The sequence below is a fragment of the Oryzias latipes genome, chromosome 7, assembly GCF_002234675.1.
Source record: "Oryzias latipes chromosome 7, ASM223467v1".
Classification (NCBI taxonomy): domain Eukaryota; kingdom Metazoa; phylum Chordata; class Actinopteri; order Beloniformes; family Adrianichthyidae; genus Oryzias; species Oryzias latipes.
Window position 1 is genome coordinate 23,931,311 of NC_019865.2, and position 15,563 is coordinate 23,946,873.

At 39.6% G+C, this 15,563-nt stretch overlaps 2 protein-coding genes across 2 annotated transcripts in view; one reads left to right on the plus strand and one right to left on the minus strand.

The window, feature by feature from the left end:
• Positions 1-324: 324 nt before the first annotated feature.
• On the plus strand, positions 325-9,177 carry LOC101162211 (olfactomedin-like protein 3B). The gene is made up of 3 exons (XM_004070993.4): positions 325-658; positions 3,293-3,599; positions 8,229-9,177. Exons 1-3 carry the CDS (start codon positions 548-550, stop codon positions 9,011-9,013), a joined length of 1,203 nt encoding a protein of 400 aa, XP_004071041.1. The 5' UTR covers positions 325-547; the 3' UTR covers positions 9,014-9,177.
• A 122-nt stretch (positions 9,178-9,299) lies between these two features.
• Positions 9,300-15,563, minus strand: part of LOC101162448 (synaptotagmin-6) — a 107,729-nt gene continuing 101,465 nt past the window's right edge. The window contains exon 10 of the mRNA XM_011477567.3: positions 9,300-15,207. Within this exon, the coding sequence (XP_011475869.3) occupies positions 15,136-15,207 (72 nt within the window). The 3' untranslated portion in view covers positions 9,300-15,135. The remainder of the gene's footprint in view (positions 15,208-15,563) is intronic.

Below are 15,563 nucleotides of genomic sequence, written 5' to 3' on the forward strand. Positions count from 1 at the left end.
TTAAAAACTTTTATGCTCTCGCGGTCCACATAGAATGACATGGAGGGCCACATTTGGCCCGCGGCCTTGAGTTTGACACATGTGCCCTAGATGCACCAACATGCGTGGGCACCTGTATGCATGATTACCTACATGCAGAGGGGTCACCCACATATGTGTTCAACTACTTCCTGCATTACAAACTGCGTGTGATGACGTCATCTAATGTGATTGAGTCTATGCTTCAAACTTAAGCAACAGGCACACATGCACTGACAGAGAGGAACGGTTTTTACGGATGGAGAGGGAAAAAAGGCACATGGCTCCTCCCTGAGAGTAAGTGAAAACATTCCAGCAAAGTGGGAGCAGACAAAGAATCGGAAACCCTCAAAGCGGCCTCATACTTTCTCCGTCCTTCCTACCTTTTTGCACAGTTTGCTCTCCATGGCACACTTGACTCAAGGATTTGCAATTCTGTAGTGGATCCCACAGAAAAAGAGACACTTGGGGGCTCTCCTATCAATCTGAGCAGACAAAGAAACAGAGCAGTCCCACTGATCGGAAAACAATGAAAGTGCTGGGTTTTTTCATCCTCTCCACTGCCTGGACTTTAATTGGAGCTCAGCATTACTACCAGGGGCTAATGGATTATCTGGAGAACAGATTGTTGGCTATTGAGGTATGAAGTAAAAGACTTGCAATCAATGACTGAGCAGCAGTTTAAGTTTCTGTGACACTGAAACATGAATCTATTCTGTTTCTTTATTTTTATTTTTTTGAAAATACAAATGTAGTGTTTTTATAATGCAAACCAATTAATGTAATTTTTGCCAGACTCATCAACTTGGCAGGGGCCTAAGGGGTGGGGGGACTATCAGCTGATGCGTGCAGTGCTCTGCTTCTCGTGTAACAAGCAGCTTCTGTCCAACAGCATTACAGTATGTTCAGTGTTTTAGAGTGGCGTGTCTTTAATTAGTACAATCTCAACCTTTGCTGATGTTGTATTAATTTTCACTGGGAAGCATGTTCTGCCAAAGAGAAATTAGGTTCCGCCATGATAAAATGCCATAAAGAAACAATTGCATTTTTGGAAAGTTTTGTACATTTTATTTCAGGGAAAGCAGCAAATCAAAGTAAATGGTGGAAAAAAGGAGCAAAAGTTTTGAAAAGAGGGAATTTTTCACATAAAGTAGGTGATGAAAAGCACAAATGGACGGATGTTTATTTGGGCTTAAGTGTCTTAGAGAAACTTTGTTTTTGAGAGTCCGGTGTCTCAAATGTACCACTCTTAAGCCTTACCATTTGCACTACTTCCGAATCCACTGGATCTACGTTAAATGCGTAAACGGTTGAAAAGTTACGGTAGTTGAAACAATGTGAGCAGTGTTAAAGGGTTAAAATTTTAAAGTGCTTTGTTTTTTGTGCGTAAAAAAGTTGTGGGAGAAAGAGTAACCAGGATTTAATGTTGTTGTTCATGTGTGTTGGAGACCAAATCCACATCTGTTGCCAAACGTGACTTAAATTTGAAAGTTCCAAGTGTTGCAGTTACTCAAGAGACCACTAGGGGCTAGTTTCAGAAAGGCTCAATGTTCTATTGACTCCTATGCTAAATATGAGAGGTTACACAGAAAACAAAAGTATGTACTGGTGGCAAAACAAAAAAAAGAAGAAGTTTTTTTAACTTAATTATTAGTACTCAGGTTAACATAAAGGGTGTTGTTGTTTTTTAGAGATCATTTTTATGCACATTTAGGGGCAGGTGTTTAGCAGGTGGAATTGTCCAATAGTGGTTTGAACTGTACTTTGTCTGGCCCTATATATATCACCTCCTGTATATATGTAGATTGTCACAAGCACCCAACAAATGGACTTATCCAAATATTTTCACAACAGCTTCTAAAACTGTCTGTGGACATACACTGACTCAGATATTGTATTAAAATGAACACGACAAGGCATCTGGCTTATTTCCTCTGAACCTTCATTACCATTCATTCAGAGGCCCAAACAAAACATAGAAAGAAAATGAAACCCGAGGCTGAGTGGAAAGGAACAGAGGCAGGAGTTATGATGCCTACAATAATTAATTCTTGGTGTGTAATCTAATAGTCTGAGAAACACAGCATAGTTTCCATCTGAGGTGACAAAAATGCTGTGATTTGACTAGAATGTGCATTTTACACACCGCTGTTTACTGTGGAGAGAATTAAGAGGCAGTGAGCGAGCTTTCACTGTGAATAAGGCTGTCTGTGGTGAATGGTAATGGAGCCTAACAGGCTCATATTGACAGAGCTTCAACTCTGCAAACATCTGGCTGTAACATTGCCTCACTAATTAATACATAAATGGATCTGTCTTTAAACAAAACACAAGTTGTAGCTCGTTTTGGGGGTTCATTCCATGAAAAAATGTAAGCTCAAGATTTTTTTGTTTTTTAATTACAAATGGATTAGTACCACTATGGTGAAATGCTGAAATCTGTGGTAATATCTGGGATTGTATTAGTGCAATCTGAATCCAATTTTTTTGATGCCCTGTCTTTCTCCAACCAGACCAAATACAACATCTTGGCACTTTCATGGATGTGGGACAAATCACCCTGACAGGTGTTGAAACATGCGCATTCATTTCAAATACATATACATTAGGGTTATTAGAGCTCACCTTAGTTTTGTTAAACAGCTAAAAAAGGGAGTGAGAGAGAAAAAAAGTTTATTTATTACCACATACCTTTATGCGAAAAAGTACCACACATTCATGAATTCCCATGCTTTATCATTGCCAGTGGCTTGTTTGAATGTGAAATTATCATGTTTTTATTGTATGAAGGAATTCTGGTTGTGCTTACTGATGTTGAAGGGATTTGTTAAAATGTCAGTTTATTAGGCACTTGTCGGTAGATCCAATTCACCTAAATTTATAAAATCAGTTCTGTTTTATAAAGTTTTTTCATCACTGTGGCAAGACATTCTACTTTTAATAGCAGTAAAGTACAAGGTCGCGTATCCAGTTTTATTTTAGCTTGACTTTAAAATGTAATACACATAGGGTCGTGGCCTTGTGATTGACAGGTAAACACTAATCCCCAGCTCTTGACTCTAAGCGACGTGTTCCAAAATCTGTTGGGCAATATCTTTGTTTTGTTTTTTTAACATACAGGATAAAACATAAAAGCTACTTCAAAATTTGCCTAATTTAAAAAAAAGTGGGGGATGTGACGACTTTTCAGGTCCCTTCACGAGATGCGTGAGTCAGTTTAGAAATAACCAAATCAGTATGTAAGAAAACCTGTTTTCCTCTCTTTGGCTCCCAGGACCGCATGCAGTTGTGGCGCGACCAGTTCCATCACTACCACACGGAGATGCTGGACTTTAAAAAGCTAACGGCCGAGGTCATGGACGGGTTGAGGAAGGAACACGGCCTGATGGCCAAAGATCTGGAAGGAGCAGCGGAGCGCATGGATCGGGTGGAGCGGGAGATGGAGTACGTTGAGTCCCAGACTTCTCCACGAGCCTGTGCAAAGCAGGCCGACAAGGTGGTGGAGCAGGAGGCCTGGGGGCTACAGGAGCGAGAGGAAGAGGAGGATGAAGACTGGACGCAGTTGCACTCCAGAGTCTCTGGTGAGCTAAATGAAATACGACGACATCCATCAAACAGTGACCACAGTCAAAAGCTACAGCACTCACAGGATGTATGGGTGTATATCAAACAGATTACATGTCCCAGTGAGCCAGCCATTTTCCAGAGTCATTGTTTCGGAAAAGTCATGGTGCTGGAAAATGTGGAACAAACAGGGCACTGTTTCGGGTCCATCAGAGTTTATGTGTGGTTGTGTTTCCCAGAAGATGGGAGCCTTCATTTATTTCTGCACCCCCTCCCAGTTTAAGCCCAGCTTTTTCATTACGATCTCCACAAACCAACAATGTGATGCGACCCCCTGGCAATGAGGCAGGTTACACCCCACTCAAACCACAGAGTGCGTCCAGAAAACATTTGAGTTCTTCCTTTTTACAACAATTCACTAAGTGTGGCATGACACACACGGACACGCACACACCCATGACTTCTGTACTTAAGCAATCCCAGAAGCTGCTGATGGATCATTACGTTCTATTGGATCTGTTTATTCATCTCACAAAGGAAATAAGGAGATATGGATTTTTATTTTTCATATCAGACAACTTAATAAAAAAATCAATAAAAACATGTTGCATGAATGATACGGCAATATTGAGAAGCCTCTGCTTAGAAATACAAGCAGTCTGCCTTGTGTTTGTTAAATGGAAGGCTAGAAGTGCAGGAAACAGCCTCCACTCCGGTTCTGTTTGTCTGAACTCTGCACATAGGAGGGACAGAAAACTGCTCTAAGGGTTCTGTGAGCTCATGTCCGTAATACAAAGAACTATTGAGAGTTTTAGCGAACAAGAACAAATGTCACTTTGTATCGAGAGAGGTCAGTGTAGGTCTCCTAATGCAGTGCTTGAGATTCACAGTGAGGCTAAAAGAATTAGTCTTTCCTTGCTCGTCTTCCTTTTTTCTTTTTTAAAGTCCCACTTTGATCTATTTTGAAAGTGTTCCCAGTGGTCTTTTAATTATGATTATGTCGTTTTTTTGGGCCAAAATCAAAACACCTGTGTCATTTCAGTGACATAGTCTGTGCAGAATAGCAGGAGTTTATTAGAAAGTTGCCTCTGACTTGTGGTGGGGACCCCCTTTTCCCTTTCCATTGCTGATAGCTCTCTGTTTTAACGCTCTCCCGCTAGCTTAAACCCCTCACACCCCTGACCTACCTGTTGCTACCCGACCTATAACAGCTACCCGATCAGTACACCTCATGTGCGAATCTTACACCAATCCCTTTTGTCACTAGATTAGCTCCCATAATTTGTAAATTTGTGTACATTTATTGATCCAAAATTGTACATTTTTTAATTAATTAATAAAAAAAAGAAACAATTTGCTTCCAGTAGCTTTTCCCGACAATGTCGCTGAAATCCAACACCATATAATTGTCTGTTGTTGTCATTACAGACGATTAAAAAAACCTTAACAATGTTGGATATCTCTCAACTTGGACTTATTCTCTCTAATTGATCGATTGGTCGGTCGGCCCCTCAATCAATCAACATATTATTTGTATAGCACTGAAAAAGCAGAGGCAACCAAAGTGCTTTAACATAAAATCAAATAAAATCACAAACAATATGATACAATAAAGATACAATAACAATAAAAACAATGAAACAATAAAAGCAATGAAACAATAAAAGCAATGAAACAATAAAAACAATAAAAGAATAAAATTAACAAGCTGGCCCACTAGATCCGCTGACTGGAGTTGGATGGTGGATGCATCAAGTGGATGAGCGGAACAGGGAGCTTTGGGCCCGCCTACCGTATTTTCTACATGGCAAATACAATCTTTCTCAATGCCACAAGAACATGTTAAAAACAAAATTTTCATCAGAGTGGGATTTATAGCAGCATGCACCTTTTTAACCTGATTGTCATCAATTTTTATTGATATGTAATTTCGATAATTAATTAACAGATTAGCACCTGGATTTTGTCTGTCTTCAATCTGGAGCCTGTAATTATCCACCCCCCCTTATTTCCCTTGGGCTCAGCGAGATCAATTGAAAGCGTAAATTAATTTAATACCTGCTTCACGATCAGGCTGTGTTGATAAGGTGTAAGGAACCTTTTGCAGTTTTTACTACATGAGCATATAATGTGACTAGAATGTTCATAGTTTGCACTGATATTGTCTCGGTGCAACCACAGAGGCAACCCTTCAACTTCCGGACTGAAGATCCATTGAAAACTGAGTTAAAATTTGGCTTACATGAAAAATGACAACGGACGGACGGACGGACGGACGGACGGACGGACGGACGGACGGACGGACGGACAGACAGACAGACAGATAGATCATTAACGTTGATAGCTTTGAAAGCCACTTCATAAGCATGTGTTCTTACATGTGCCCATTGGGGTCCTTGTACACACATCATAGCATTACGCTGAAGTACAGTATAAATCACTCTGCCAGGCTCCCGACTACAGTAGCCATAATGTTCCAATAATCCATCAAACGATACAGCTTACTACTGATTTGTTTCACATTAATTGATTCAGTTGGTAACAAAAATGGGTACATAGAATTATGGCTTAGTCACAACTGCCCTTTAAGTTAGACAAAGGCTTTCTGAAGGCGAAAAATGAGCAAATCTGTACGAGGTAGTGGATTGAAAGTGTTTGTGACTGTTTTATTCAACAGGCCATAATAAAAGCTTTAAGTTGTAGCAAACACTTAAGCCTCGTTTCCACTGAGCGGTCCGGTATGGTACAGTATGGTATTTTGAGCATTAAACTACACTGAACCGTACCACTTGGTGGCACCCATTGGTTGTAGGTCCCTTGAAAAGTGGAACGGTTAGGGTGGAGCTGCTGTAGTCACTCGTTAACTAGTGGAAAGTGATGACGACATTAGAAAGCACCAATATAGCGCTAATTTATGCTAACTTTTCCAATGTTTGTAAGCATTCGAGTTTTAGCGGTTTCCTGTGTCTTCTTCTTTCACTTTCGGCTTCTCCCATCAGGGGTCGCCACAGCGAAACAACCCTCCCACGAGGATGAGTCGCATGGTTAACTTGGCAATGTTTTTACGCCGGATGCCCTTCCTGACGCAACCCTCTCAATCCAACTCTATTGAAATTGCCTGCAAACAACAGCAGGGCCTGGTCTGCAGTGGAACTGCACACGTTCCTTCCCACCCTTGGCAACATTTTGAAACAGGGTGAGCTTGAGGGATTGATGTTTTTCTAGTTGTTGCACTATAATGACTCAATGACATGCAAGCAGTCTACACCATGCATACGCCATGAAAACAAACCACTCGGTGGAAGCGTGGCTAAACTGAATGGAAATGCTTGCCAGAGTTAACTGGACCGTACCACTCAGTGGAAACAAGGCTTTATTCAACACCCAAGGGTTAAGGAAATGAAACGCTGGCGGGTCATACAGATGTTTACATCATCACCCAGATGTCACAAGTGTGTGCAACTTACATTAGCCTCACAGATGCTTCACAATATACTCATCAAATACTTGACAGTGGTGCATTTCATTTTCAGACACTCTTATGCTCCCCTTAAGATGCATTTTAAACCAGCTGATCTTTTTCAAGTGCGCCTTATGGTCCAAAAACATGAATTAAGATCATTTAAGATCATTGTAGCGATTAAAAGGAATTACCTACGTGTGTGCGAAAACGGATATGCAGCGCTACAGTGCAGATTGTAAAGGAAATAAATCATCTTAGCCCCATTTAAGTGCTCTCCTTGACCCTGTAACGCTGCTTCCTCCCACTTAACCCTTGTGCTATCTTAGATGACCCCACCCTTACATTGAAGTGTTCTCCCTACCATGACAAAGGTGGATAAAGGTGGAAAGATTTCATGTAATCCATGGACAGCAGTGAAGATCACAAATCATTGAAGAAAAAAGCTTCAGAGCACTGTCTTGTGTTAAAGTGCCTACACTTTTTTAAATATCACCCTTTAAAGGGTTACATGTTTATGAAAAGAATTAGCGATTTTAAATTAATTTTTTCTTCCTTTTTGAAGCACCGTTCAGGCACCTAAACCGTTCTAAAAGTACCGGTTCGGCTACATTTAGCAATATTGGAAACAAACAACACTTTGTTTTGTGATCATGTTTACAGTGGTTGGTACTTCCATGTTCTGAAAAGGATCCTACTAACACGACACTATCCCCGATTGGCCATGTTGCTGCGATTAAGCGAGAAAAAGTTCAACCGGCCGAACTTTTGTTTTTTGGGTACTGTCTTGGGATAAGTCAGGATATGTATCGTATTGTGAAGTGTATCGTGGTTGATATCATATTGCCAGAATCTTTCCAATACACACTTCTTGTTTTGTTAGCATGTGAAGCTGTTTCACCATCTTGGCTGAATAAATAACAATAGTCTGGATTAGACTTTGGTGAAGCTCTAAAAACCAAACAGTTTAGCGTTGAGAAAAACCTATAATCATAATTTTATATTAAGTAAAAAAATGTGAATATCCTTATTTCAAGGCTCCTTAATTCTAATGGTTCTATTACAAATGAAAAAGAAAAGCTCAGAAGAGTAAAAGTGGCTGTAGGAAAGCTCTTTGTATGAATATTCCTGTAAGAATGTAAGCCTAATCCTCTTTTTTCTTGCTACTTTTCTTTGTCCTCTTAAGACTGTGCAGACATTTTTTCCAGCATCAGATCAGTGAAGATCCTGAAGAGAGTGGGCAGCCCAAAAGGCATGTGGACTAGAGATCCAAGGTCATCCAAAGTTTATGTCTTTAATGGCACATCAGGAGATACCGTCTTCCAGTTCGACTCTGTACGGGATTTTTCTCGCTCCCAAGGTGTCTCGGACAGCAAAAGCATCAAGCTCCCCTCGGAGTGGAATGGAGCTGGTGGTGCTGTTTATAACGGCTATTTGTACTATGTAAAGCAGGACTCTGGTACAGATGTGCAGATAGTAAAATATGATTTGTTCAGTGGCTCTGTTACAGACACCGCCATATTTCCCATGGAAAGCCGCGCCAGTCTGTACAAACTAAACCCAGAGACCATCGCAGACCTTGCAGCAGATGATGAGGGTCTCTGGCTTCTTTTTGCTCCCAGTGACAGTGAACCTAACATCAGCCTCGCAAAGATGGACGCCTCCACGCTGGACATAGAGGAAATCTGGGACACCAAGTGCCCGAGGGAGAAGGCAGAGGCAGCTTTTGTCATCTGCGGGACGGTCTACGTGATTTACAACACCCACTTGGCCAGCCGTTCTAGGGTGGAGTGTCTGTTCGACGTGAACGACATGGTGATCAACGAGGAGGCCCCTCTACTGTACTTCCCTCGAAGATACGGCTCCCACGCCAGCCTGAAGTACAACCCCGAGGAGAGGCAACTTTATGGCTGGGACGATGGCTATCAAATCATTTACAGACTGACAACAAAGAGGAAAGTCTTAGCTTAAACAAACTTTTTTGTTTTAACAGCCTGTAAATATATTTACACAGCATTGGTTTTCAAGAGGACCATTTGATTAGAAATGACGTTGCCAGACTTGAATTTTTGTGGAAATGTAAATTTTCGCTCACAAGAATGAGACTGATTGACAGAAACGCAAAATAGTTTGGACAAATCCAACATTATCTCCAATATATTGAGTAAGAAATTCATGATACAGAGTGTATTTCTCATTGTTGCCACTGTGTGATGCAATGACCAAAAACTTGTCAAAAAAAGGGGAGGGGGGGACATTTTTGCATAAGTTGTTTAATAAAGGAAAAGAAACCTTTATTACAGAACAAGTTCTATGGCAGGAAAAACAACAGGCATTTTTTTCATGTCACTACAAAGACTTGGAGAAACAAAGGACATTTGAAGTACAATTTTCAATTGAAGTGACCTTAAAAACAACAAATTACTCCAATCAAACTGTCTGGATAATGATAGAAAACCTACAGTTTAATAACAGTTGTCTGAACCTGCTTTTCTCCGATAGTTCTGTTGTTACAAATACAAAATGTTGAATAAAAAAATTGTAAATTCAGTGCTATTGTAACAGCTGGGAAGAATACAAGTTTTATATCAACAAACATGAACATTTTAGACAAAGCTACAAGGTTTAGGAATAGTCCATAAATGGAGGAAATTGATCAAACAGGTTCCGTCTACTATTAGAAGCACACCACGTCAGAAAAGTAGGACCATCGGAAAAATTACGAGGTTATTGGTAAGGGAAAAAAAAACAACATTTTTCAATCACTACTTCCAGTTAATGTCGTACAATAAACTATGGTATTCGTTTGTAGGGTTCCATCATCAAACTTTGGCGCATTGATACTATGACGGGATCTTGTGACACATGAATAACACACCCACCATCTTCCCTTTTAGTAGTCCCAATGCCTTTGTTGTGTGGACGCTAACCTGGAAGCTTCCCCCATTCCAACCATGTCATCTCAAATGGTTCTCCAACAGGAAACAGCTAAAACAGATGTGTCTGCAAGTGCTGAATCCATTTACTTATGGCCTCATGTTTGGCTCAAATTTATTTCACGACGTACCAATAACTTCACTAACTTAGACCAAATATCACCTGAAAATTCAGGACTTCTGCTTTATATCTTGTGTGGTTTTCATGTACATTAATTGTATTTATTTATCTTAAAATTAAAATTTAAAGCAAAATAATTCAACCATCAGCCTGGTTTGGGAAGAACAGAAGCTGATTTGTTCCTCTGAAGTTTTTTACAAGTGTCAAAGCCTTTTTTGTTGAATAGACCAAAGTGAGATGGATAGTGTCCCTACGGCCAAAGCCAATCTACTGCATTCTAGCTGTGCATTAATAAAGTACATGCAAAAAAAGAAACTCAGAATGCTATTTTGTCACCTAGTTTGAGAAATCTAACTAGTTAACACAACCACGAGTGTGAAATGTAAGCTGTGAATGTAAGCTAGCGTACCTCTGTTTACACTATTGTGGGAACATTAGTAACATTTACAACTACTGAATAATATCTAACTTTAAAAGACTAGGGATTTACTTCAAGGAACATTTGACAAGCTTTTACACTTAAAATGTTTCTTCCACTGGACTGTTTTATCCACTTTAGAGTGTGTTTTCTCAAGGTACTTTGTTTCGTAGTTGTGAGAAAACTCCTTTGAACTTTGGTCTGGCTCAAAAAAATAGACAAACACACACACAAACACACACACGCACACACACAAACAAAGTCTGGTTTATCTTTTCAGCAGAACAAAGAGAAAAACTATGGAAACAGAAAAAGAAATATTCAAGCATCCAGTTGGTTGATTTGGTTTTGTGAAAAGGAGAAGGGGCTTATCAGTTCAGATCAATTGGTCCAATCCTGAGGGTACACTGTGAAAGCAAAATCAATGAAGATGATTTTGGGCATTTTCCCTCCATCAAACCAAGTCTGCCGGACCAGGAGCTTTCCAAATTGGCAAATTAACTTCTTGTATGGCTAACTCATCGGCAGAGCAACACTGCGGCAACATGTGAGGTTCTATAAAGTTACGGACACACCGCCCTTGGCAAGGCACGTTCAACAGGCCACTTCCAATAAAAAGTCTCTGTAAATGCACTTACATGTGTATTTCAAGCTTTCACGTTAAAAACTCTTGCATTCACACATTTCTAATCTAGTTCACAACTGTTTTCGGGTTAAACCAGGTCGAACTTTGACCAATCAGGGGCTCAATTTTGGTAGTTACGAAAAGGATTTGGTTTATCTGGTGAACTCCGACACTAAAATGAGCCTGTTGACATTTAGTTTTCAAAAAATAAAAAACTAAACCAATGCCACTTATCCAACATGGTGGCAATTTATATCTATAGACATAGTGCATTCTTGAACACCTGTCAATTGCCCGATGTGTGCTTAGCTTTAGATGTGACGACTCCCAGGAGCTGTAAATTTCTGCTACCTCATGGGGCCAGTTTACAAAGTTTGAATGTGCCAATCCCAAGTGCACAGTGTTAGATCTGGATTGGCACCTTCCAAGAAGCTGAGACCAGATCTTGTGTGCAAGTCACAGGGCAATGTATTATCGAGGTTCCCTGTGAGGGAGTATCTAAAAATGTGACATCCTCAGTTACACAAGAAAAAAAATACTGCATAAACAAATATTTAAAAAAAAAATCATTACAATCTCACAATAAACAACTTCATGGAAGTAACTACATAAGGTTTTAAAGTCTAGAGACAATTTTAATAGCGCCAATTGACCTACCATTTTTGTCCACCCATCCCACAACCGTCTGGAGCGGTCAATGTGTCAGTAAGCTCCCCCACCCCTGCAGCTGCAGCACAGCGAGAGGAAATCTACACCCCGCCAAATTAAAAGTCCGAATAAATAATGCACGAACGATGTTGCAGGAAATTTCACCCAGATTTACAGTGTGGGATTTTAAAATAATTTTCTTCTGCACACATCACATATGAATGAGAGTAATAGCCTGATCATACATAAAGGAGAACTTGGAATAGATTTGGTCCACTAGATCTGACAGCGTACAAGACTGTAGGATAATTTGGCTCAAAATGGATGGAGGGGAGGCTGCAAGTCCTGATGTAATTAGGATATGACACGTGGTCTCGACCAAAATAGGCTAACACATTAATTTTTTAATTTAAAATTGAGAAATGATGGCCAATTTTAATGGTACAAAAAATGAAAGAGCCCAAAATTAAAATTATTTGTAGTTCTAAATATAGTTAAGATGTGATTCTTCACTTTTTGTCACTCCTCTGTCTTCACTGTTATTCCCTGAATGGATCTAAGATGCTCGTTAGGCGATAGCATCATGTAGCGTCCTTTAGCAATATCTGTTAGCCTATAGCTACTTTTCTTACTGAAGAAGTGGAAACACTAAATCTTGTGTGGCAAATATGCCAGCATGAAATGGTCATTAAAAAACGATTTTATTTGAAAGCTATCCCAGTTAAATGTCAGTAATTCTTATGGAGATTAATTTACAATTTAGCAGGGTTAGCAAAAAGCCAATGGGATTAGTTTGGCATTATTAATGCTAGTATAGAGTTTAGCTACACCCATGTCTTCCGTTATGCCCGGTTTATACTTCATAGCGATTTTACTATTTTTGGGTCGCATTGAAGGAAATCATCCCAATTTTACAAAATGTTACACAAATTGATGACATCTTTCGTGATCGCAATTTTACCCCAACATTACAATCGTGTGCAAATCACATTATTTAACTCGTACTTATTACGAGCGATTGGAATGAGCGATGGAGCCACTGCTCTTTGCATGGAAATGAAACAAAATCATCTTTTAAAGCTTCACAGATGGCAATGCACGTTTCATGGAATCCTTTGTTCATAGCAGTTTTTCCTAAACGATTACTGTCAGCAACACTGCTGTGAATTCCCATTTGTGAGTATTCAGAATGTCAGCGCAAGTTGTTCACCTGGAGAAACAGGCATCCTGTGAGTGGGTAATAGGTGGTCGTACTCTACGACGAAGATCATCAAACCTTTCAATTAACGTACAAAAGTGACTGAAGTGCAGTTGGTTATATTGTAAAATATGGATCACTTGACCCAGAGAATGGAATTTGTGTCTTTTTTGCTTGCTTCTTTTTAGTGGATGAACATATCACTTCCTCCTCTGCATCATCATGTACATTCCTCAATGTGTCCAATGTTGTCCATGTTGACAAACCAAACCACTGAAACGCTGGAGACAATCACGTCAGGCTTAAAAAGTATAAACGCCACTCAGAAGTTCGTCCCAGTTATCGCGGACAGTTGGAAGTTGGAAGCAAACCTTTGTTTGAACCAGACCACATGATTGCGGTAAGAATGCAATAGAATTGATGTGATGACGTATGACCAGGTCATTATGTAAAGGTAAAAGATGGCAACATAGACATTTTGAATTGTGAACTATAATTACCCTGCAGTCATTTTCTATCTTTGCCGTATAATACTGTTAACTGCCTGCTTCAGAGCTGAAACTGGAACATACCCTCACTAATGTTATTCATGAGAAAAAGTTCTCTTCTGAAAACCTCACATAGATTTTATGTATTTTAATTTCACAAAGATTGTGTCTTTATGTGTACATTTCATTTCCTGACAACCTAAGGGAAAAATAGTTTCAATAACCAGTAATTTACTGCATTGCTTCTTCTTAACCAGAACAAATGATCGATCATAGAACAACAATTAAAGACATAACTGTAGCTCTGTGCCTCTTTTAACTACCTTAAACCTTACTTTTTGGGGTCCACTAAACAAAAAAAAACAACAACAAAAAAAATGTTCACCAAAGCTTGTGGATCAAATACATTGAGGGACATTTCTATGACACATCACATTTACACAAAGCCAATCATATAGATATAGAGAGAGAATAGACACCAAATAAGTTGCATCTGTAAAAACAGGGATATATTCACCATCTCTGTGTACATTAATCTTCATCAGAACCACCAACAAGGCTACATAAATTCAAAATATTTCCATCTATTTAGTTTTGTATTTTTTTTTACCTTTAAGAAAAAATATACAGCAAATGCCTGTACATAAAGCTATTCACACGCACTCTAAACAAATCAAAATAATAAGTTTAAAATAAAAACAGAGAATAGGAGACAAAGATGCTCATATAGACTGCATTTCAAAAGAAACGTTTTTTGTGTAATTCTGGAACACAAGGATAAAAGTCAAACGATCTTCAAACAGGAAGAGAGGTAAGGGTGTGTATTATAAAATCTTTTCTCGCTTTTCTTGAAGTTTTTTTTTTTTGCATTTGTATTTTCATGTCAGTTTAGTGTTTTTTATTCTTTACATGTGAATAAGCCCCAAAATGCTTCACTTGTGCTGTTTAAAATTGCTACTTCATATGCTACAAGTACAAACTGGAGAGTGGAGAAAACATTTAAAATGTACCGATGGTGATTTCTCCTTGGTGAAATAGTATTTTTTCATGATGAACATTTGAAGTAATTGAACTGACCTCATTTTACATGATCTAACATTTGAAAGATCCTTTGACTCAGTGTCATTGCAGGAAATTGAAAAATCACATGTGGAACAAACGGTTTTCTGAAAGATCTGGCTTTTTAGGGCCTTTCCTTTTTTCCTTCTGGTCAGATTCCTCAGCTGCCATCGGTTCAACTTCTGCTGCATTTTGGGCATAAATCGAACAGTTTGTTTGTTTTTTTTAAATCAAAGGGAACCAATAGTTTAAAGCTGAACCATCTCGTTTCCTCCTGATTTGACACAAAATCCTTTTATCTTAAGCTGGAAAATTCATTTAAAAAAAAAATGTCTGCATACTTGGGCCGTCCCAACGTCCATATTTCATTTCGACTCCCTTGCTTTTAAAGAACAAAAGAAGAGTCCTGGACCAGTTCTCTGGGGTGCTCTGGGACTAGATTTAAGGAAGTGAGGCATTTCAGAGAGACAGAGGGGAAAAGAGAGGGTTTATGTTTCTCCTCAGTCACACAGACAGGATGTGGATCAGCAGGAGGTGTGTGTGTTGGGGGTGGCGGGGGGCCGGCTCCCCACCGGGCTGCTGGATCACAGGTGGCTCTGCTCAGGGACTAGCAGGGGGCCGAGGTGAGGGGCAGGAGCCCTGGCTGTCGAAGCTGGCTGTTCTCGCCTTCCACTGCAGGACACACAAACACGAAGCAGTGAATCATTTGGCATTCGGCGCCGAAGCCCATTTCCCAAGAGAGCACACATATGTTTAAAAGGAAACTTGTTGGGAAGGCTGCTATGAGTCGGACATTATGGGAGAAAAATACAGAAATAAGTGCTTGGATTGTGTGTTTCAGTATGAAAGACCATATTTTATAAAAGGCGCTCCGGAATATAAGGAACATCGTCAATGATTGGTCTATTTTCAAACTCATGTCATACATAAGGCAAACCAACCATAGGATGCTTAAAGTGAGACAAAAAAGTCAGAGTCCGTCTGTCAGTCCGACTTTATTAACTGCATTCACAGTAACTCTACAACTT

Bases quoted from the DNA above. Each gene is read 5' to 3' on its own strand.
- LOC101162211 (XM_004070993.4), top strand. From the start codon at position 548: ATGAAAGTGCTGGGTTTTTTCATCCTCTCCACTGCCTGGACTTTAATT. The intron at 659-3,292 runs GTATGAAGTAAA...TTTGGCTCCCAG, and splicing joins ACAGATTGTTGGCTATTGAG to GACCGCATGCAGTTGTGGCG. The intron at 3,600-8,228 runs GTGAGCTAAATG...TGTCCTCTTAAG, and splicing joins GTTGCACTCCAGAGTCTCTG to ACTGTGCAGACATTTTTTCC.